Source organism: Bos indicus x Bos taurus, unplaced genomic scaffold, assembly GCF_003369695.1.
Source record: "Bos indicus x Bos taurus breed Angus x Brahman F1 hybrid unplaced genomic scaffold, Bos_hybrid_MaternalHap_v2.0 tig00001989_arrow_arrow_obj, whole genome shotgun sequence".
Taxonomy (NCBI): domain Eukaryota; kingdom Metazoa; phylum Chordata; class Mammalia; order Artiodactyla; family Bovidae; genus Bos; species Bos indicus x Bos taurus.
The window spans coordinates 15,051-39,220 of NW_020867482.1; the positions used below are offsets into that span (position 1 = coordinate 15,051).

The window sequence follows — 24,170 nt, forward strand, 5'->3', positions numbered from 1 at the left end:
GTTTCTGTATGATTAAAGAAGATTTCAGGAGAATAGTCAACATGCTGGATGGATTTTCCTTGCCTCCTACCTGTTGTCCAGTGACATTAGGGCAGGCAGGTGGCTGGAGAAGCTGCCAGGTGAGGTGATCTGAGGCTTGGGAGAGAAGGGGGAGGGAGTGCTGAGTTCATTACCAGCAGACACACTGTGCTGGGGTGAGCCAGGATCGAGGCCCCGAGCTCCCGAGGCTCAGCCTCCTGGTCCCCTGCCATGTAGGCCTCTCTCCTGCTCCCTGCCTTCCGGGACTCGTAGTCCCTTTCCAATTTAAAGTTCAGACTCTTGATGACACAGGTTTGCAGACTTGGCACAATGTGGCTTCAGAGACTCCAGGTTCCCTGTGCTGCCCCAGGAGGGCCTGGCTGGGTGAGGTGGGCACAGGAGAGACACTGGACAGGAATCTGAAGACTGGGTCTCATTGCAGCCCTGCCCTTGGACCTGAATCTTGGGGGCTATGAAGTGGGGTGTCTCCTGGCAGGAGTGCCGTGGGAACCTGTGCTCATGAAAGGTTGTTGTTATAGTTCAGCGGCTAACTTGTGTCTGACTCTTTTTGTGAGTTTTGTGACCCTGTGGACTGTAGCGCACCAGGCTACTCTGTCCATGGGTTTTCCTACACAGATATACTGGAGTTGCCATACTTATTTATATATCCTTAAGAAAATATCATTAAAAAATTGAGATTATATTGAGTACAAAGTTACTTGTTCAACCTTTTTTATGTTAATTACAGTGTGAGCATTTTCCATCATCAATTATTCTTCAAAAAATAAGATTTACAATGGCTGGGTCACAATCCATCATTTTGCTCTACCTGAATTTATTTACACATTCTGACCCAGTTGGACATTATGAGTCTTAGAATTTTGTATTACCAAAAATACCTCTCTGATTAATGACAAATAGATAAATAGACAAATCTTTGTACCTGTAACAATTTTCTCTGACTAGTTCCTAAAAGTAGAGGTGTTCGGTCAAAGGGTGTGAAGTTTTCAAGTCTCTTGATTCATATGCACAACTTAATTGGCAGGAAGTTCATATAAATTTATTCACACCCTCCCCACCTGTGTATGATATTACCTGCTTCACCGCACTATAGTTAGCGATATATGTTAGAAAAATTGTTTGCAATTTCATGGGTGAAGTATGGTGTCTAATCAGTGACCTTGCTAAAAGGAAGTGTGATTGTAAACTCCCGTCCCCACAGCATAAAGTCCAAACTCCTGTCATGGCATCAAAGGCCTAGCAGAATATCTCTGCAGAAGCTTCGCCCGGGCTTGGTCAGCTGTGGGCTGTGGGCTGCGCTGCTCTCCACTGTGCCTCTGTTCTGACCAGCAGAGGAAGCAGGAAGATGGACTGGAGGGTACCTGAGGGCTCAGACAAGCACTGTGCTTACCTACAGGGCGCAGGAGAGCTGGCCTGCTGCTCGGCGGCTGAGCTCTCCCATCACACAAGATGGTACCACTGAGGCCAGAGGGGGCAGGGAATGGAGATGCTGTCAAGCCTGAGTCCGTTTCCTCTGTGTGTTCAAATCTGGGAAGAGGCCGAGCTCCAGGAAGAGGTGGAAATGGCAGGGTCTTAGTAGGTGGGTTGAAGACGGGTGAAGCAGAGTCTCCCCAAGGCCACATGAAGCCTGGACGCTCGGCAGGGAGGCAGTGGAGCGGCTGCTGCTAAAGCGACAGAGGAAGCCAGACCCTCCGCTGCTCCGGTGACCAGTGTCCCAGGGCCTGGGCTGGGCTGGAAATCGTGGAGGCTGGGCCTTGGCACTGCCTCTGCTGTGAGCTCCCCAGGCACTAGACTGTGCCTGTCATCTGTGAACTTCATCTCAGCTCTGCTCAGATTTGGGGAGGACCCCAGGCTCTGCCCTACATTGATATATTTTCTGTTTATTTGAGAAACCGGTGTGGGCTTGGGGTTGGGCAGGGCCAGACCTTGGGACAGAGTGAAATCCGGTATTACTGGCTCTTAGAGCAACACTGAAATAAAGCAGGAGGAGCACAGTGAGAGGTGCAGAGTGGGGAGGCTTCCTGGAGGAGGTGTCATTCAAGATGGGCCTTGAGGTGGGGGAGGGGTAAATCAGGAGTTGGGGATTAACAGATTTACAGTACTCTATGTAAAATAGGAAAACAACAAGGACCTCATGTGTAGCGTAGGGAATTACATTTTAAAAATAAAAGGACAGGCCTCGAGGATCAGATAGTCCTTTTACACAGGGAGCTGTGTGCTGGCTGGGGGCTGCCTTGTGGGAAGAACCAAGAAGGGCACAGAGTCGGGTATTGCTGGGCGCACAAGGCTCCTGCTGGGTTGGTGTGTGTGGCTGACAGGAGGGAGTCTGTGGGGCACAGGGTGGGGAAGGGGATTGGTCATGTCCAGCAGGGCCAGGCTGCAGTGGTCTGGAATGCCCCCGCGAAGCCCTTTCACTTCATCCTGAGAGCTCTGGGAGCCATTCAGTGGTTTTAGCCAAGAAAGAGACATGATCAAATAGACTTTTCCAAAATATCCCTTTGGATTACCCTTGGAGGATACATTGAGAGAAACAAAACTGAAATCTTGAGTCCAGCCGGGAGGCTGGGGTGAAGTAGCGGAGACTGATGCTGAGAGCTGGCCCAGGGCTCTGCCTGGGGAAGGAACAAAGGTGAATTGTGAGCTCGGATCCGTGGCAGGATCAGTGGGAGGTGGTGCTGCCTTTCTGGGTTGAAGATTCCAGACCCCCAACCCTGTGCCCTACCCATCCTCTCTGTAGGCGAAGGCAGACCTGAGCTGCTAACCTGCAGGAGCCCTGGCCTCCCTCATCTGGAGGTCTGTATCCTGCCCCACACCTTCCTGGCGGCCTCCTTCACCTCCTTGTTCCTCAGGCTGTAGATGACGGGGTTCAGCATGGGTGTGACCACAGCATAGAGGACCGTGAAGACCTCGTCAGAGATACGGGCCTCTTTGCTCTTGGGTTTCATGTACATGAAGATAACGGTGCCGTAGTAAAGCATCACCACGGCCAGGTGTGCTGAGCAAGTAGAGAAGGCTTTGCGGCGCCCGGCGGCTGAGGGTACCCTCAGGGTGGTGGCCAGGATAAGCGTGTAGGACAGGCAGATGAAGGCCAGGGGCACGGGCAGCAGCAAGATGGCACCCACCAGCAGGAAGACCTCACTGATGGACGTGTCACCACAGGCCAGCTTCAGGACTGCCAGGATCTCGCAGGCGAAGTGACTGACCACACGGTGGCCGCAGAAGGGCAGCCTCATGGCGATGACTGTCTCAGTCACTGACATGAAGAGACAGAAGACCCAGGCGGCTCCCGCCAGCAACCAGCAGAGCCGGTGGCTCATCAGCACGGGGTACCTAAGGGGCCGGCAGATGGCCAGGTAGCGATCATAGGCCATGATGGTGAGCAGCAGACACTCTGTGGAGCCTGTAGACAGACCCAGACACATCTGGAGTGCACAGCCAAGAAAGGAGATGGTCTTCTGGGCTGACAGGAGGTGGACAAGCATCAGGGGGACAAAAGTGGACGTGTAGCAGATGTCCAGGATGGAGAGGTTGCCCAGGAAGAAGTACATGGGTGTGTGCAGGTGGGCATCCAGCACGCTGACCGCCACGATGCCTGTGTTCCCCAGCAGGGTCACCAGGTACATGGCTGAGCACAGAGGGAAGAGCAGGTGCTCCAGGGCAGGGTAACCTGAAAATCCTTTCAGGAAGAACTCAGACACCTCGGTGCTGTTGACTGGCTCCATATCACAGAGCTCTGGAGGGATGCATGGCTGGGAGGCCGGGAAAGAGGGTGCAGGGTTTAGGGGTGAAGCGTATTGCTAGGGCTTTTCGATCCCTGACACACTTTCTCTCTGAAACTCTGGGCAGTCCCCATACTTCTTCCAATCTTCAATAGATCCACGTGAAAAATGAGGAATGAGGTGGGTCAGAATTTCTCTAAGAGAGTGTTAATGGAAATGTGGGCAATCTGAAAAAGCAATTTGAAACAACGTTGGATTAATCAAAAGCAAAGAATTTACTGTGGAACTTCTCAGAGTCATTAACACACCACTGTGATTGGTGACTTTCTGAAGGTGATGCAGAGAGTAGGTAGTTCCCAAACTTATTTGACCATAGATCCTCCTTTTACAGAGCACCTGTTAACCTCCTGCAAATAAGTATTCTAGCAGCACAGTTTCGGGAACAATGGGCTGGATGGAAGGTCCTCAAATCTTAGAATCACCTGTAAGGATTACATGAGAATCACCTGGAAAGTTTGTGAAAGCACAGTTTCTATCTTATTCAGTCTGAGTGATGCTGTTCTATTGGTCAGGGGACCACACTTTGAGAATCACTGGGCTAGATGGTCTCTGAGGGTCCTCCTGGCTTTCAGGAAGTCGAGTTGTATCATACTCTTCCCATGGATGGAGACGCCTGTCTCATTTATCTCTCAGCCTGCAAAACTCTGACTTGCCTCTGCAGTCAGCTCTGGTCTCCATGCATGAAGCACACGTGCTTTGTATTGGAGGGGCTCCTGGCCTCTGAGCCTATTAGGGGCTCGTCCACCTGTGAGCCCATAGGTCCTGCTTCATCAGCTACTGCGGATTGACCTTCAGAATTGATCTTTACCATATTCATTGGAAGGACTGATGCTGAAACTGAAGCACCAATACTTTGACCACCTGATGGAAAGAGCTGACTAATTAGCAAAGACCCTGATTCTGGGAAAGATTGAAGGCGGGAGGAGACAGGGAAGACAGAGGATGAGATGGTTGGATGGCACCACTGACTCAAGAGACACGAGTTTGAGCAAGCACTGGGATTGATGATGGACAGGGAAGCCTAGCATGCTGCAGTTCATGGGGTCACAAAGATTTGGACACGTCTGAGCAACTGAACTGACTACTGATATGTTTTTGAGTGAAACTTTGATGGGCCTTTCAGCCTGCCTCTTATTTTCTCTTAACCTTTGCCAGGGCTCCTTGGGCTTCATGAACTCCTAGGCATCAAATTGCAATAAGCTCTGAGAGATTAATCCACTGGAGCTCCCACTGTACAGGTAGGGAAACTGAGGCTGCACAGCAGGTTCCTGGCAAGATGAGTCTAGAATCCTGTTCTCCTAACAGCATGAAAGCTGCACTGAGCTCACAGCAGATGTTTGCTTCTGTTAAACCCCAAATATTGGTTGTCCTTTCATCACCCTAGATGGACATCTTTCTCCTAAGTGTCTCCCCCTACTCCCAATCTTCTCACCAGCTAAGGAGCAGGACTTAAACTTTCCCTCGTGTTTCGGGCTCTTGGAACCCGTGGGACACACTGTTCAAGCCTGGTCTGGGTTGGGCACCAGTCCTCTCAATGCCACCCTTGCGGGAGACAATTTCCTTCTGTTAGTCCTACCATGTTTATTGCTTTCAGAATCGAGAAGGAATTGAGATCTTATCACACCCCAGACAGGGTGCTAGGCATTAGGGGAAGGAATGAGAACACATGTGCCTCCAGGCCAGGAAGCCTCAACCATTCCCTGATAAAAATCCTCTCCAGTTCCTAGCTGAGCCTCATCCTGCTTCTGTTGGCATGCCTCTAGTGACGGGAAGGTTACTCCCTTAGACACACTTTTCTTTTTGCTGTCAGGCCACTCGACGCGTCACAAAATCCTTCCTGATGTGGACTCTCTCTGGGTCTCCCTGGGCCTCCAGCACCCAGTCAGGCCCAGGCTGGGGTCCCTGTGGACTCTGCCCTCACATGCACAGACGTGGGGTCCCGAGCTTTGCGCGCTGCCTCGGAGGCGGAGGGGCATTTCTGCAGCAAAGAGAGCACTGGCCTTGCCCTGGGATCTCAGATAGAAGGTCTTCCCTCGCTTTGACTGTTTGTATGTACATTGCTGGGTCAGCAGAGCGTGAGCTGGGAGCTCCCTTCAAGTCTCAGCAGAGAAACTCCAGGCTGGCTTCCTGGAGAGGCACCCTGGACGGAGTAGCAGTGGCAGCAGCGGCGTGCCAGGGTTGGGGAGGCACAGAGGTGGTGGGCACTGTGCTGCAGCCCCAGTGGCTGGGTCAGGCCATGGCCTCCTTCTTTTGCGTAGTTCAACGGACCACAGAATTTATCCCCGAAAGTCATTGGCAACTGTCTGCAGTCAATGGCTGCAGACACGCCTGTCAGAAGATACATACGCCCACACAGGCCACCACACAGGCACCTACCTGCCTGTGTGCACAAACACTTGACTGGCAGCCAGGTGCACACATTCACCTGTGAGTATACACACCACATCAGGCTCATGTGTGCATGTACAGTCCTTTGCTTGAGTGTATGTGCCGCAGGCACTCTCTTGTTCTCTTTCACACACACACATGCACACACACACACACACACACACACAACCAGTAGAGCAGACCCTTGGACCTGTGGCCAGAGCTTCAGAGGACCAGGCAGGACACAGAAGGTGCGTGGAGACCAGGCAGGGGCCCTGGGCATATCACAAGAGAAGCAGCAGCCCTGCGCTTGGGGAGCAATCTCTGCCTGGGATGAACCATGAGCACAAAGAAAGCTCAGACCCCTGACATGGTGAGCAGACCTGCTCAGTGCTTCATCTGCATTCTGGCCTGAGTGCTGAGAACCTGAGAATCTGAGCCGCTCAGCCCTCTCTCCTGGACTGGGTGCCAAGAAGAGCCAGGAGGAGCGATGTGGCTGCAGGCTGTGGGACTCTGCTTCCCAGAGCTGGGCCAGGGAGCTTCGTTTGCAGAGCCCACAGTGTCTTTCAGCGTATCTTGCCGGGAGCCGGCATATTGCATATTGAGTGCATATTGCATATTGAGTGCAGCACTTTTCAGGATCTGGAATAGCTCAACTGGAATTCTATCACTGCCGGTAGCCAGCGTGAGGAACTCCGCCCATGACAAAGGTCATGAGGAAGGAGGCTCGGCATACGCAAAGGCGGGATCGAGCTTCAGGAGTCCCCCTGGAAATTCTCGAGCATATACCCCCAAAACCAGAGTCTGCCTACTTTCTGCTTTGTGCTTTCACCTACACCTCTGACTTTACGGGGGGCTGTCCCCCACTACCTCTCTGAAAAAAGAGTTAGCTTACAGCTCCAGTTAATAATTCCTGGGTGTGACAGTGTTTAACCTACAAACTCCTTTGGAAATCCTCTAGCCTGCCTGAATAGGTTTTTCCGGCCTCATGTGATTGTTCAGAGCCTCCCAACTGTGAGAGGCAGGAGATGTTCTAAACTGTCTAAACACAGATTCTTTTGAGTAGTTAAAAGATTGATTAGAAATTGTATTGGTGAAGGGATTTTCACTTGTTGGGCCAATGTTTGCTGCTAAGTTTCCATATCCCTTACCTGCTGTGTCCCTGGCAGTGTATTGGTTAATATAATTGGTGTAAATAGTAGCTTTAATGTTTGTAACCTGAGACCCTTGAGTTAATTCTTTTTCTAGTTGTAGCCCACCACACCTTTGCGCTGTAGGAATGCAACTTTATCTAATGCTTTTGGAGGGTGGCTCCTGACCAATCACCTTTAGAGAAAAATAAGTTTTCTGAAGAAAAGGTCTTAAAATGTTAACAGGCCTCTGGGCCAGAAGATGATGCAAATCACCTAAGCTTTTGCATATGATAAGTTTGCAGGAAGAAAGCCTGGTTTGCTGCAAGACTCTACCCCTTCCCCCATTATCCTCTGTGCATAACTTAAGGTATAAAAACTACTTTGAAAAATAAAGTGCGGGCCTTGTTCACCGAAACTTGGTCTCACCATGTCGTTCTTTCTCTTACCTTCTGGCTGAATTATTCAGCCTCTTTTCTCCACTGAATTTCCTCACTGAGCTATCCTTATTTCAGCCTCTTTTCTTCACTGAATTTTACTGAGCTATCCTCATTCTATTACTCTTTATATCCTTAATTAACATTTAATTAAGCAATTGTTTCCTGATCTTCGCCTACGCCGTCTCTCCTTCGAATACCCTGGATCAGCCGGGGCTGGTCCCCGGCAGTATCTTCTGGCCAAATGCTATGTGAAAACCAGTTCAAGTGCCACTTCCCCTGGGGAGCCTCCCTTTATCCTCTCCTAGCCCACCTGAGTCCTCTGTTCTGTATGCATCACGGCCATGTGTGTGCACCTGGAGGATGGTGCTCAGCTTTCTCACCGGCTTCCAGCCTGTTGCTTAGCCCCACCAGCCCACAGGGAGGTCTCCCACTCCCCTCCTCACCCAGATTCTGAAGGCCAAGCTGAAGCCCCCAGCCTGGCCACAGCCAACTTCTTCCTGTCCCATTGCCACTTCCTGAGGCTAAGACACATTGGGAGTGAGCAGCTGGCTGCTCAATCCGAGTGGTTCCTAGCCTGGATGACACCTGTCTGAACTGGGAGGGAGCTTGCAGATCAGCAAGACCACCCCTTGGTATGTATGGGAGAAATGAAACTTAAAGAAGGAAGGGGCTTGCCCAGTGCTGCACAGTGAGTTAGAGGGGAAACCAGGGCTGCAGGAGTTCCCTGGGGCTCCTGATCCCAGCCCTTTCCTCTGCCCCATGTCACCATTTTTTTACTTACCTTCAGCCTCTTCCAGATCCATGTGCCTTGTTTCCTGGAAGATGTTTCTGAGACCAGGAACCTTCACTGGCTGTAATCAGGAGAAAACAGGTCCAAGAAGCAGGTCTGAGCCTCCTCTAGCCAGGGAACCTCAGTGGACAGGACCCGGAGTTTCACATTACTGGAGCTTTCCAAACTAAGAAGACACACCTAGGCTGTCGTAGAGTTTAGTGAAGTGTTTGCAATATGATACAGTGAAGTGGAGCTCTTAGAATTTGGGAGAAGTAGACCAAGCACTTAGAATGCAGCGCATTCTCTGCAGTGTGTCAGGTTTGGTAGAACTAGGAGATTCTGGTGGGCTAAAGGCTGAGCAGGGTGCCCAGTGGTTCATTGTCAGCAACCAGGGACTGCCCGCCCGATCAGCTCCCAGCCCCATGCTGACTGACAGCCTCCTGGGGAGCAGGGACCTTTCAAAGCTCCCTGCACCAGGGGAACGCACCATCCCCAAGGCAATTTAGAGGCAGAAGGGGAAATTCACCCAGCTTAGAAACTTTGGGGTACTTCAGGGATGATGTCCCAAAGACCCAATTACACAGAGTCTACTTAGAGATCTTAATTGGTGTACAAAAGTTGGGGGAGGTGGCTCAGGGCCAGGAATCCACCCTCACACGTCAGTCCTCAGTGTGGGCCATGAACGTGTACAGGATCAATAAATGAATGGATGGATGGATGCACAATTAAGTCAATGTATAGGCCACTCTTGGTGAATACATTTAAAGACATTGGGGTGACTGAATGAACAATTGATAGGCAGTTTCACCTTTAAGGGAAACTCTGTCCCCATTAACAGCCACACTGCATTTCCACTCAAATTTCTTCTGGCCCTCAGTTCAGTTCAGTCGCTCAGTCGTGTCTGACTCTTTGCGAGCCCATGAATCGCAGCACGCCAGGCCTCCCTGTCCATCACCAACTCCTGGAGTTCACTCAAACTCATGTCCATTCATTGGTGATGCCATCCAACCATCTCATCCTCTGTCTTCCCCTTCTCCTCCTGCCTCCAACCTTTCCCAGCATCAGCATCTTTCCCAATGAGTCAGTTCTTTGCATCAGGTGGCCAAAATATTGGAGTTTCAGCCTCAACATCAGTCAGAAAGGTTTACATAGCAAACAAACTGCCAACAAAGTGTGGTGGGACACAAAGGAGAGAGCCCCTTTAAAAAGCTAGGAAAGGCTGTGTTCAAGTGATGGTGTCTAAGGTGGCTTGAAAAAAAAGTTCCAGATCTCCCCAGGGAACAGCATGAACAACATACAGAGATGTGGGGAGTACTGACAATGTGGAGAGGGGTTGGTGGTGTGCAGCGTGGATAGAACATCAGGCTCACAAAGCGGGGGCTGTTTTCTGGGGGCCCAAGGACTCAGCTGAAGAATGTGGTCTTCCTTCTGTGGTAAGAAGGAGGCACCATAGGTTCTTAGGTGGTGAATCAGCCAGGATCTGGCCAAACTAGCAGGACCAGTGTGAGTGATTAAGGCTTTGTTGTGGAGAACAGAGCTGTCATTTGTGGGAGCTGCAGGAGAAGCCTGTGCCATGCTCGGCCTCTGCGCTTGGTGTCGCGTCTGAAGCTGTGCTCCGGTGGGTATGGGGCAGGTGGGGACAGACCAGCGCCCAAGAGGACACGGTGGAACCCATGTCAGGCCCTCATTGTCTTGGGTTCAGTGACACTGGTGACCCACAGGAGGACCTGGCACTCTCTGATTGGAGCTCCCTTCGCTCAGGCCTCACAGCAGCTGCAGGTGGCCTGGCAGGAGCCCGAGGGGCTACACTGACAGCAAGTGAGGGCTCCACCATCTCAGCGCGGCCTTGCTTCTGCCTTTCCATCTCTTCCAGATTCTCTCGTGCTCAACCTGAACCCAGAACCTGAGAGCAGAGTAAACTCTTGGAGGGCCGGTGGAAACCTAGCTGGATACTCCAGTCCAGAGTCACACAAGCCAGCTAACCAGGGCTCCCTGGGGTGATTAACCTGGAAGCAGCCAGTGAGGCACAGCTGGCCAGAGAATGGAAGCTCTAGAAATCTCTTGTAGCTCCTGGGTTGATGGTAGGGTAGTGGCATTGTCACCAGGCTCTTCAGGATTCCTTAGTCTTACCCGTCCTTCAAGAAGTGGGGTAGGTGTGCATCTCCAACCCTTGGTGTCCGCTCTGGCCTTTGCCTTGAATGATTGGCCAAGGAGGTAGAAGTGGAAGCACCAGGTCATTTCTGAGTGGGAGCTGAAAGAATCCACACAGGCTTTGTCATCTTCTCTTCTTCTTTTGCCATTTGACCAGCAGTGTGCATAAGGCAGATGCTTTATCATCTTGAGGCCCACAGGATGAAAAAGATGAAGTTGATCCCCCATCCAAAATCTGATGGACTTGGAGAGTGAGCAAGTGCACTGGGATGACCCAGAGGGAGTGTATGGGGAGGGAGGAGGGAGGAGGGTTCAGGATGGGGAACACAGGTATACCTGTGGAGGATTCATTTCGATAATTGGCAAAACTAATACAATATTGTAAAGTTTAAAAATAAAATAAAATTTAAAAAAATAATAAAATAAAATAAAATTAAGCAGAGAGAAAAAAAAAGAAAGAAAAAAAATTAAAAAAAAGAAAAAGAACCTTTTTATTTTTAAGCCTCTGCAATTTTGAAGTCATGGCCACAGTATAACTAGTTCCCCAGGTGGCGCTAGTGGTAAAAAAAATCCCCCTGCCAATACAGGAGACATAAGAGACCTTGGTTCGATACCTGGGTCGGGAAGATCCCCTGGAAGAGGACCTCGCAACCCACTCGAGTATTCTTGCTTGAAGAATGCCATGGACAAAGAAGCCTGGAAGGCTAGAGTCTATAGGTTCCCAAAGATTTGGACAGGACTAAAGTGACTCAGCACACACACACCTGCCTGATGGACTTAGAGAACAACAGGAAAGCGGGCCATCTTCCTGGAGAGGAGATCTCCGCTCAGCAGCTTTCACCTCTGCATTCCTTAGGCTGTAGATGATGGGTTTCAATGAGGGGGTCACGACCCCATAGAACAATGCAAGAAGCTTATCCAAGTAGAGGTCCTTGGCTTTGAGCTTGAAGTACATGAAGGAGGTAGTCCCATAGAAAATCACCACCACTGTGAGGTGGGCAGAGCAGGTAGAGAAGGCTTTGTGCCAGCTGGCAGCAGAGGGCACCCTCAGGAGGGCAGTGAGAATGAACCGTTAGGACAGGAAGATGAGCAGCAGTGGGGGCAGTGTCACAACAGCTGAAGACACCGTTAATAGCAGTGCATTGAGACAGATGTCCCCACAGGCTAGTTTCAGCACTGCCAAGATTTCACAGAAGAAGTGGTTGATGATATTGTGGCCACAGAAGGGGAGGCTCCAGGTGAGAATGGAATGGAGAAGGGAGTTGGCAAAGCCTTCCCCCCAGCTCAGGGTTGCCATCCACATGCACGTGTGCCAGCTCATGAGCTCTGAGTAGGGAAGAGGCTGGCAGATGGCCACATACCCGTCACACGCCATCATGGCCAAGAGCAAGCACTCCGTGGTGCCCAGCGCCAGGGTCAGGTACATCTGCAGGGCACAGCCAGGGAAGGAGATGGTGCTCTGGGTTTCCAGGAAGTTGACCAGCATGAGAGGCACGAAGGAGGATGTGCCAGAGATGTCCATGAGGGCGAGGTTGCTGAGGAAGAAGTACATGGGGGTGTGCAGGCGAGGGTCCAGCATGTTCAGCCCGATGAGGAGGGTGTTCCCCAGCACGTTCATGGAGTAGATGCCCAGGCAGAGCACAAACAGGACCATCTCTAGGTTGTGGTGGTCGTGTAGCCCCGGCAGGACAAACTCTGTCACGACCGTCTGGTTCACCCCATTCGTCTCACTCTCCATCCGTCTCGTTCTCCCTCTTTTCCCATCTGCACCATGAAGGTGTTGGTTAAGCACCAATGGGCCTGGGAGCCAAGCAACATGGATGTGTGACCTGGGGAGGGTCAGCCCCGCCTCTGGAACTCAGGTTCACCATCAGTATAATGAGAGAGTGGACGTCAGGTCTGTAAGCAAGCCCCCTCAGTTTTGTCGTTCTGGTGTAACTTACAGGAGATTGGGTCCATTCTAATCTCCTAAGCTCTTCTCTCTTCTCCCCAGGCTGACCTAGGGGAGACAAGAGAATAAATTGTTGTTTCTTGAGCTCTTTGAATCTGCAGTGTTCTTGGTTATTAAGAGGAAGCACGTTTTCTAGGTTATGACTTCATATGGCTGAATGATGCCCATAGGATTTCAGATTCATTCACTTACTGAGGATTTGACAGTGCCTACCCTGTGCAGGGTGTTTAGGTGCTGGGCTATATCAGTAAGAAAACTAAGTGAACAAAAGATGCCACAATTATAACAAGTGCTGCTCCTCTTTCTCAAATTAAGTGGGATGAGCTTGGGAAGGCAGGTGGATGATGAATGATGGTCACCTCATTCCTTTGGGCATAAAGGTTGAACATTTCTACTGTATAGGATGTACAAGCCTTATTCAGGTGTCTCTCCTTAAGATCAGAGACCATGCATTGATTTTTAAAAGAATATACAAGAACATACTTATCCCAATAGAGCCACTGGTCACAACATTTAACTCTGGTCATAAAAGCCAGTTGAGTATCTTCTTGGCCTCCCTATAGCTTTTTAGAATAAATAATGTTGACAATAATATTACAGAGGAGGGAAATTCAGGTTCTAATCTGGCAGAGGTGTCCTAGGTAACTGACCCGCTCTATAAAGGAAAGGTGGGAAGCAGCCACAGTCTTTACCCAGGAGCATCCATGTCTCTTCTGAGGTGGGCTCAGCCCCTTGGGAAATGCCAGTGTCTGGAGGGAGCCAAGTGTCAAGTGTCAGATGGAAAGCTGTCTTGTGGCCCAGGTGATCCCCTGCTCTTAGGGATAAATAGGAGCTGAGAGTGAACTTCCCTCCCTCCATCTCTTCACTCCTTGATGGACGTGAGGCCAGTGCCCCATGACAACATTAGAGTCCTCTCTGTCCTTCAGCAATGGTTCCCTCCCTCTCATTCTTCCTGTAGAATTGCATCTATCGTTCAAATCAGCCAGTGAGCTTAACTCCTCCTAAATAAACCATGTCTGTCCCCAGAGCTATACCTTTGCCCAAGAAGTTCCCTTTTGAAGGCTTGTCCTCCGTCTCCTCCCCACTAGGGGGATGCTTCTTGTTCTCTTCAGAGCCCAGCTCCTCTCTCCTTGTCTCCCACCTGCCCCCTGCACAGTTGCCTGCTCCCTTCTTCCTCCCACAGCACTTGGCCATCCTCCCTGTTCTTGTGCTGCACACCTGGCTCCTCTGTCACTCCTGAGAGCAGACTCTGTCTACTTTGTCCAGGCACCTCATACTGTGAATGCTTCCAAGGCCAGTCAGTCAACAGATAGTCAGTTCAAAAACCCAGCACTGCATGACAGCTTCATAACTAAGTATAGCTCTCCAATATTGACCAAGTCACTTGGCCTGTGAGCCTCAATTTCCTTTTGAAAAGTGGGGATTCTGTGTAGTCCAGATGCGACTCACATAAAAAAGTACTGGTAAATCACCTAGCGGCAAGGCTTCAGGTCAGAGAGTGAGCCTTCAACCATGGCACCTGCTGGATCTGTGCTCTCCTTCTCCCAGACAAGACCTCCAGCATCTGTCAGGACTCCCTCTCTCCCCAGAGCTTGTGCTGGTTTTCCCTCGCCCAGCCTAAATCAGGGTGATATTATGAAGGAAGTTTCTGGATCATATGGGGTAGGTGATTAATCTGGATCAGTCATTGACCGTAAATCTTACCCATGCAAACATTTGAAGGTAGGGATTCTCTTGCTGAAGTTTGGCAAACAGGTGAATAACTGCCTGAGTGTGATGGCTTATTAATTCGCACATCCAGGATATTATTATGGAGCACCTACTATGCACTGAGTGCTGGCGACACAGCAGAGGCTTATGTGCCTTCTTCCCTCGCAGTGTTTGCAGGCATCCCCTTTCTCTTGGTGACCTTGATCCTATTCCCTCCTCTCACTTGGCTTTAGAAACATCTAGATTCTCTTTGAGTCTGGAATGTAAATACAGAGTAAAACTTGATGTCTGGAAAGCAGAAGTTAAAAGGGCAGGTCTTTCCCAGGTTATGACTTCATGTGGCTGGATTAAGTCCACAGCTTCATTTCAGATTCAAGTATAAGGCCTTTGTCTATGTCCAAGAGTCCTGATAACCTCCAATTCCGACACTGGACACAGGAGTGGGGCTGTTTCCAGGCAAGTAAATGGTAGGAAACCATCTAACTCTGCATTTCTCTCCCCAAACTTGTCTCCATCAGAGAGACCAAGTGGGAATGGCATGGACATCGGAGGGCTTTGTCATCAGGCTCTGGCCTCCCCTCAACCCGCCTCACCTCCTGTACCTTCAGCATGCCTCCCCACCTCAGCAGACCACACTCCCCATTGGTGGACAAACCCCACTGGCTCCTGTCCCCTCCTTTTCCCGCTGCTTTCCTCAGGCTGGAGCACCTTTCTCTCTGTACTCATCCTCCAAGGCTCAGCTCACACCCACCTCCTCCCTGGGGCTGCCCTCTCAGACGTCTCCATAGCACTGACCATCCTGACACCGTGATGCTCACACAGTCATTAGCACGGTTTGTTGTGCGTGTCATTCTCTCTCACACAATAGACTGTGAGCCACGGAAATCACAGGGCTGTGTCCAATTTACCCCCAACCTCCGCAGCGCCCCACACAGGAGCTGCTGTATAAGATCCAGTGCTTTCCTTCTGCTAAAATCCTGATCCCCGATTTCCTACCTTGAGATCACCCTCCTTCTCCTTTCCCCTATGTGCACACACAGGATGTGATCACAAGGACGAGAGCTTTGGCGGTGCCATCTCCTCCATGCAAGAACAACTGCTCCCTCTCAAGAGCTAAATGAGGAGAGAGGTGGGTTTCCTTTCAATTGAAGCATCTGATCAGAACACATTCACGGAAATCAGGAATAGCCCATGAAGCTGTAGGCTTGTCACGCCAAAGAAATAAGACTCTGTGTAGAAAACACCATGCTGCCAGGTTACTGCCAGCTTGGACTGCAACATGGGCTCAGGCTGGCACCACAGACAGCAACTGTAGCTCTCTTGGTCCATCAAGATGAGCTGAGTTTTGGCTATTTTCAGAATGGATAACTAACAATGACGTATAGCACAACACATGGAATTGTACTCAATGTTATGTGCCAGCCTGGATGGTGGGGAGGGGGAGGAGGAGAATGGGTCCTTGTATCTGAATGACTGGGTCCCTTCCCTGTTCACCTGAAACTACCTCAATATTGTTCGTCGGCTATACCCCCAATACAAAATAAAAAGCTTAAAGTTTAAAATCAAAAAGATCTTACAGTGGGAAAAAAAAGATGAGCAGAGTCTTGCTGCAGTAACACACAACCTCAGGATTTTAGTGACTTAGCAGGACAGAGGTTTAGTTTTCACCCTTCATATCCATTGCAGGTTTTCAGGGGGCTCGGTTCCAGGTTGTCATCCTCAGAGACACTGGCTCCTCCCTTTGGGATGTCACCAGTTCTCACAGCTGGGGAAGAACACAGGAGAATCTCACACCAGCAGGTCACTGGTCCAAACCAGAAGCGACATGTGTCCCATCTGTCCACAGCTTGCTACCCTGTGTAATCCTACAAATGCCCAGAGGAGGACGACCAGACATGCTGCAGAGCATTTTGGTGCAATGGTGTTTTGCAGTAGACTCAGGAAACCACTCTAGCATCTGTCTGACAGGTCTGTCATTTCATCATGTCCTGGAAAGTCAGGTTCACAGAGAATCACTGTCTAATTCTCTCCCCACTTGTAGCCCTTCTGAGAAGCAAGGTGATGCCCTGGAAGGAGCCCTAGACTGGGAGTGAGGGGTCCAGGTTTGATTCTTGCCCTTGTTCCCCTTCTGCTCTATGACCTTCATTGAGTTTCTCCTTGTGTGAAATGGAATCATTCAATATGTGGCTTCTTACAATCTGTACCATCCCCGAAATATTCCTTCATCGTTCTAGCAACTTCCAACCCAGATAAATATCATGTCAGTTTCATTGGCTGGTAAATCTAGTTTGAACCATTTCATTCTTATTTTAAGCTTCAGACATGATTTAAAGGAAGTTGAGGAGCACAAGGAGAAGCTGCTGTTAGAATGACCCAGAAGTTCCCTCATCTGGATTCCCGCATCACTCCACACTGACAGCAGAGATGGTGAGTGTGGGTTTTGGAGACAGACCGCCAAGCCCAAGTCTGAGACCTGCCACTTGCTAATGGCTTTCTCAGTCTCAGCCTCCTTACCTGTAGGGATAAGAATAGTATTTCCTTGTGGGGGAATTTGAGGATTCAGTGAAAGGCGTTAGCACGGACGTTTGCACAGGGTAAGTATTCAGCAAGTGGTAGTGGTATTGTAGTATCACTTTGTTCCCTTCTCCAAGCAGGTATTCTGGTTTCTGTATGATTAAAGAAGATTTCAGAATAGTCAACATGCTAGATGGATTTTCCTTGCCTCCTACCTGTTGTCCAGTGACATTAGGGCAGGCAGGTGGTTGGAGCAGCTGCCGGGTGAGGTGATCTGAGGCTTGGGAGAGCAGGGGGAGGGAGTGCTGAGTTCATTACCAGCAGACACACTGTGCTGGGGTGGGCCAGGATCGAGGCCCCGAGCTCCCGAGGCTCAGCCTCCTGGTCCCCTGCCATGTAGGCATGTCTCCTGCTCCCTGCCTTCCGGGACTCGTATTCCCTGCCCAATTTAAAGTTCAGACTCTGCAATGACACAAGTTTGCAGACGTGGCACAATGTGGCTTCTGAGACTCCAGGTTCCCTGTGCTGCCCCAGGAGGGCCTGGCTGGGTGAGGTGGGCACAGGAGAGACACTGGACAGGAATCTGAAGACTGGGTCTCACTGCAGCCTGGGTCTCACTGCAGCCCTGCCCCTTGGACCTGAAACTTGGGGGCTATGAAGTGGGATGTCTCCTGGCAGGAGTGCCGTGGGAACCTGTGCTCATGAAAGGTTGTTGTTATAGTTTAGTCGCTAAGTTGTGTCTGACTCTTCTTGTGAGTGTTGTGACCCTGTGGACTGTAGCGCACCAGGCTACTCTGTCCATGGGTTTTCCTACACAGAAATACTGGAGTTGCCATTCCCTTCTCCAGGGGATCTTCCACCCAAGAATCGAAACTGTATCTCCTGCACTGGCAGGCAGGTTCTTGACCACTGAGCCACCAGGGAAGGTTAAGGAAAGGGAATTGCTGTACAGGGTGAGGCCCTGGGCCCCTGTGATGCATGTGAAGTCAGTGATTGCGCTGGGTGTGTGAGTTTCTGCAGGTCCCCTTTCATGTTTCCCTTGCTGTGCCTTTCTCTTTCCTTCACAAGAAACGATGACAACTTGACACAGCTTAGGACTAAAAACAGCCTTAAATAATGCGGCAGCAATTGCACATTTTCTGAATAAACTGTGATATGTCTCTGGGAATATCTTTTTGTCAAGAACACAGGTCGAAATAAAACACTGGAAGACTGTCACCGCTTGTTTTCTAACTGCTGAGGAACGGGACAATCTTGCCACCATGGATGCCCACAGACAAGCTCCCCCCAGCCCTCCCGCCACTTCCAGCCTACTCTTTTCTTCCTTATCTCTCAGGGCGTCTCTCAGGGTGATGCAATATCCATCCAAAAACCTCAGAAGCTCAAGCACCAAACCACAGTCTCCTCCTTCCTCAGCCACCTCTGCCTTCAGTCCGATATCCCCAGGACATCAGCTCCACGCTCTCTGCCTGACCGTCCACCTGGCTCAGGCCCCATCCATGCTTCCTCACTTCCTTCCCTCAGGCATGGGTGCTTCCCCTCTGTGCTCTATCTGGAGCCACGTGATCTTCCATTTCTCAAAAACAATACTATCTTTTAAGTTCTAAGTTATGTTCATTTTAGAAGTATTGAACAAGGTTGGAAAGAATAATTCAGAAAGCAATATTAATCTGTAACTCCATCACCTGTAGGAAACATTTGTTAGTTAATGTTTTGTCCTAATTTTCCAGGAATTTCTATATACATACTTATTCATATATCCTTAAGAAAGTATCATTAAAAAAATTGAGATTATATTAAGTACAAAGTTACTTGTTCTACCTTTTTTATGTTAATTACAGTGTGAGCATTTCCCTTCATCAATTATTCTTCAAAAAATAAGATTTACAATGGCTGTGTCACAATCCATCATTGGGCGCCACCAGAATTTATTTACACATTCTGCCCCAGTTAAACATTATGAGTCTTACAATTTTTTGTTGCCAAAAATACCTCTGTGACTAATAACATATAGATAGATATATGGACAAATCATTGTACCTGTAATAATTTTCTCTGACTAGTTCCTAAAAGTAGAGGTGTTCGGTCAAAGGGTGTGAAGTTTTCAAGTCTCTTGACTGATACCCACAACTTACTTGGCAGGAAGCTCATATAAATTTATTCACACCCTCACCAGCTGTGTATGATATTACCTGCTTCACCGCACTATAGTTAGCGATATATGTCAGAAAAATTCTTTGCAGTTTCATGGGTGAAGTATGGTGTCTAATCAGTGACCTTGCTAAAAGGAAGTGTGATTGTAAACTCCCGTCCCCACAGCATAAAGTCCAAACTCCTGTCATGGCATCAAAGGCCTAGCAGAACATCTCTGCAGAAGCTTCGCCCGGGCTTGGTCAGCTGTGGGCTGCGGGCTGCGCTGCTCTCCTCTGTGCCTCTGTTCTGACCAGCAGAGGAAGCAGGAAGACGGACTGGAGGGTACCTGAGGGCTCAGACAAGCACTGTGCTTACCTACAGGGCGCAGGAGAGCTGGCCTGCTGCTCGGCGGCTGAGCTCTCCCATCACACAAGATGGTACCACTGAGGCCAGAGGGGGCAGGGAATGGAGATGCTGTCAAGCCTGAGTCCGTTTCCTCTGTGTGTTCAAACCTGGGAAGAGGCTGAGCTCCAGGAAGAGGTGGAAATGGCAGGGTCTTAGTAGGTGGGTTGAAGATGGGTGAAGCAGAGTCTCCCCAAGGCCACATGAAGCCTGGACGCTCGGCAGGGAGGCAGTGGAGCGGCTGCTGCTAAAGTGACAGAGGAAGCCAGACCCTCCGCTGTTCCGGTGACCAGCGTCCCAGGACCTGGGCTGGGCCGGAAATCGTGGAGGCTGGGCCTCGGCACTGCCTCTGCCGTCAACTCCCCAGGCGCTAGACTCTGCCTGTCATCTGTGAACTTCATCTCAGCTCTGCTCAGATTTGGGGAGGACCCCAGGCTCTGCCCTACATTGATGTATTTTCTGTTTATTTGAGAAACCGGTGTGGGCTTGGGGTTGGGCAGGGCCAGACCTTGGGACAGAGTGAAATCCCGTATTACTGGCTCTTAGAGCAACACTGAAATAAGCAGGAGGAGCACAGTGAGAGGTGCAGAGTGGGGAGGCTTCCTGGAGGAGGTGTCATTCAAGATGGGCCTTGAGGTGGGGGAGGGGTAAATCAGGAGTTGGGGATTAACAGATTTACAGTACTCTATATAAAATAGGAAAACAACAAGGACCTCATGTGTAGCTTAGAGAATTTCATTTTAAAAATAAAAAGAAGGGCCTCGAGGATCAGGAAGTCCTTTTACAGAGGGAGCTGTGTGTCAGGTGGGAGCTGCCTTGTGGGAAGAACCAAGAAGGGCACAGAGTCAGGCATTGCTGGGCACACGAGGCTCCTGCCGGGTTGGTGTGTGGGGCTGACAAGAGGGAGTCTGTGTGACACAGGGCGGGGAAGGGGATTGGTCATGAGCAGCAGGGCCAGGCTGCAGGGGTCTGGAATACCCCAGCGAAGCCCTTTCATTTCATCCTGAGAGCTCTGGGAGCCATTCAGGGATTTCAGCCAAGACAGACACATGATCAAATAGACTTTTCCGAAATATCCCTCTGGATGACCCTTGGAGGATAGATTGGCTGGAACAAGACTGAAATCTTGAGGCCAGCAGGGAGGCTGGTGTGAAGATGCGGGGACTGATGCTCAGAGCTGGGCCCAAAGCTCTGCCTGGGGAAGGAACAAAGGTGGAATTGTGAGCTCGGATATGTGGCAGGATCAGTGGGAGGTGGTGCTGCCTTTCTGGGTTGAAGATTCCAGACCCCCAACTCTGCGCCCTACCCATCCTCTCTGTAGGCGAAGGCAAACCTGAGCTGCTAACCTGCAGGAGCCCCCGGCCTCCCTCACCTGGAGGTCTGTATCCCTGCCCCACACCTTCCTGGCAGCCTCCTTCACCTCCTTGTTCCTCAGGCTGTAGATGACGGGGTTCAGCATGGGTGTGACCACAGCATAGAGGACCGTGAAGACCTCGTCAGAGATATGAGCCTCCTTGCTCTTGGGTTTCATGTACATGAAGATGACGGTGCCATAGAAAGCATCACCACGGCCAGGTGTGCTGAGCAAGTAGAGAAGGCTTTGTGGCGCCCAGCAGCTGAGGGTACCCTCAGGGTGGTGGCCAGGATAAGTGTGTAGGACAGGCAGATGAAGGCCAGGGGCACGGGCAGCAGCAAGATGGCACCCACCAGCAGGAAGACCTCACTGATGGACGTGTCACCACAGGCCAGCTTCAGGACTGCCAGGATCTCGCAGGTGAAGTGACTGACCACACGGTGGCCGCAGAAGGGCAGCCTCATGGCGATGACTGTCTCAGTCACTGACTTGCAGAGACCAAGGACCCAGGCAGCCCCGGCCAGCAACCAGCAGAGCCTGTGGCTCATCAGCACGGGGTACCTAAGGAGCCGGCAGATGGCCAGGTAGCGATCATAGGCCATGATGGCGAGCAGCAGACACTCTGTGGAGCCTGTAAACAGACTCAGACACATCTGGAGTGCGCAGCCAAGAAAGGAGATGGTCTTCTGGGCTGACAGGAGGTGGACAAGCATCAGGGGCACAAAAGTGGACGTGTTAGCAGATGTCCAGGATGGAGGAGGTTGCCCAGAAGAAGTACATGGGTGTGTGCAGGCGGGCATCCAGCACGCTGACTGCACAATGCCTGTGTTCCCCAGCAGGGTCACCAGGTACATGGCTGAGCACAGAGGGAAAGAGCAGGTGCTCCAGGGCAGGGTAACCTGAAAAATCCTTTCAGGAAGAACTCAGACACCTCTGTTGCTGTTGACTGGCTCCATATCCAGAGCTCTGGAGGGATGCATGGCTGTGAGGCAGGTAAGAGGGTGCAGGGTTTATGGGTGAGAATATTGCTAGGGCCTTTTGAGCCCTAACACACAACTTTTCTCTCTGAGACTTTGGGTAGTCCCAATACTTCTTCTTCCAGTTTTCAATAGATCCACGTGGAAAAATGAGGAATGAGGTGGGTCAGAATTTCTCTAAGAGAGTGTTAATGGAAAATGTGGGCAATCTGAAAAAGCAATTTGAAACAACATTGGATTAATCAAAAGCAAAGAATTAACTGCGGAACTTCTCAGAGTCATTAACACACCACTGTGATTGGTGACTTTCTGCAAGTGATTGCAGAGAGTAAGCAGTTCCCCAAACTTATTTGACCATAGATCCACCTTTTACAGAGCACCTGTTAACCTTCTGCAAATGAGTATTCTAGTAGCAGAGTTTCGGGAACAATGAGCTGGATGGAAGGTCCTCAACTTAGAAGCACCTGTAAGGATTACATGAGAATCACCTGGAAAGTTTGTGAAAAACACAGTTTCTATCTTATTCAGTCTGAGTGATGCTGTTCTGTTGGTCAGGGGACCACACTTTGAGAATCACTGGGCTAGATGGTCTCTGAGGGTCCTCCTGGCTTTCAGGAAGTCTTGAGTTATATCACACTTCCCACTGATGAAGATGCCCGTCTCATTTATCTCTCAGCCTGCAAAACTCTGACTGCCTCTGCAGTCAGCTCTGGTCTCCATGCATGAAGCACACGTGCTTTGTATTGGAAGGGGCTCCTGGCCTCTGAGCCTATTAGGGGCTCGGTCCACCTGTGAGCCCATAGGTCCTGCTTAATCAGCTACTGTGGATTGACCTTCAGAATTGATCTTCACCATATCATTGGAAGGACTGATGCTGAAACTGAAGCACCAATACTTTGACCACCTGATGCAAAGAGCTGACTAATTAGCAAAGACCCTGATTCTGGGAAAGATTGAAGGCGGGAGGAGAAGGGGAAGACAGAGGATAGATGGTTGATGGCACCACTGACTCAAGACACGAGTTTGAGCAAGCACTGGGATTGATGATGACAGGAAAGCCTAGCATGCTGCAGTTCATGGGATCGCAAAGTTTTGGACACATGACTGAGCAACTGAACTGACTACTGATGTGTTTTGAGTGAAAGTTTGATGGACCTTTCAGCCTGCCTCCTATTTTCTCTTAACCTGAGCCAGGGCTGCTTGGGCTTCATGAACTCCTAGGCATCAAATTGCAATAAGCTCTGAGAGATTAATCCACTGGAGCTCTCACTGTGCAGGTAGGGAAACTGAGGCTGCACAGCAGGTTCCTGGCAGATGAGTCTAGAATCCTGTTCTCCTAACAGCATGACAGCTGCACTGAGCTCACAGCAAATGTTTGCTTCTGTTAAACCCCAAATATTGGTTGTTCTTTCATCACCCTAGATGGACATCTTTCTCCTAAGTGTCTCCCCCTACTCCCAATCTTCTCAGCAGCTAAGGAGCAGGACTTAAACTTTCCCTCGTGTTTCGGGCTCTTGGAACCGTGGGACACTGTCCAAGCCTGGTCTGGGTTGGGCACCAGTCCTCTCATGCCACCCTTGCGGGAGACAGTTTCCTTCTGTTAGTCCTACCATGTTTATTCCTTTCAGAATCGAGACGGGACTGAGTTCTTATCACACCCCAGACAGGGTGCTAGGCATTAGCGGAAGGAATGAGAACACATGGGCCTCCAGGCCAGGAAGTCCTCAACCATTCCATGACAATAATCCTCTCCAGTTCCTAGCTGAGCCTCATCCTGCTTCTGTTGGCATGCCTCTAGTGACAGAAAGGTTACTCCCTTAGACACACTTTTCTTTTTGCTGTCAGGCCACTCGACGCATCACAAAATCCTTCCTGATGTGGACTCTCTCTGGGTCTCCCTGGCGCTCCACCACCCAGTCAGGCCCAGGCTGGGGCCCCTGTGGACTCTGCCCTCACATGCACAGACGTGGGGTCCCGAGCTTTGCGTGCTGCCTCGGGGGCGGAGGGGTCTTTCTGCAGCAAAGAGAGCAATGGCCTTGCCCTGGGATTCCAGATAGAAGGTCTTGCTCACTTTTGACTGTGTCTAGAGATGCACCTGTCTACCTGTGTCACAACCACTGACTGGCAGCAGTGCACATGTTCACCTGAGTATATACACCACATCAGGCTCATGTGTGTGCATGTACATCCTTTGCTTGAGTGTATTGTAGCAGGCACTCTCTTGTTCTCTTCACACACACACACACACACACACACACACACACACACACACACCAGTAGAGCAGGCCCTTGGACCTGTGGCCAGAGCTTCAGAGGACAGGCTGGACAGAGGAGGTGTGTGGAGACCAGGCAGGGGCCCTGGACGTATCACGGGAGAAGCAGCAGCCCTGCGGTTGGGGAGCAATCTCTGCCTGGGATGAACCATGAGCACAAAGAAAGCTCAGACTCAGG

The 24,170-nt window shown here is 50.4% G+C and overlaps 2 protein-coding genes and 1 pseudogene across 2 annotated transcripts; all 3 read right to left on the reverse strand.

Annotated features, from left to right (window-relative positions):
* Window positions 1-2,822: 2,822 nt before the first annotated feature.
* Window positions 2,823-3,761, reverse strand: LOC113888799 (olfactory receptor 13J1-like). Its single transcript, XM_027535791.1, has one exon. It carries the CDS (start codon window positions 3,759-3,761, stop codon window positions 2,823-2,825), a length of 939 nt encoding a protein of 312 aa, XP_027391592.1.
* Window positions 3,762-5,883: 2,122 nt separating this feature from the next.
* LOC113888803 (olfactory receptor 2S2-like) lies at window positions 5,884-12,416 on the reverse strand. The gene is given in 3 exon segments (XM_027535792.1): window positions 5,884-6,146; window positions 8,537-8,606; window positions 11,514-12,416. Coding segments are annotated over 3 exon segments (1,236 nt in total).
* Window positions 12,417-19,199: 6,783 nt separating this feature from the next.
* On the reverse strand, window positions 19,200-21,724 carry LOC113888804 (annotated as a pseudogene).
* Between the last annotated feature and the right edge of the window lie 2,446 nt (window positions 21,725-24,170).

Coding starts and splice junctions, on each gene's coding strand:
- LOC113888799 (XM_027535791.1), bottom strand. CDS start 3,761: ATGGAGCCAGTCAACAGCACCGAGGTGTCTGAGTTCTTCCTGAAAGGA.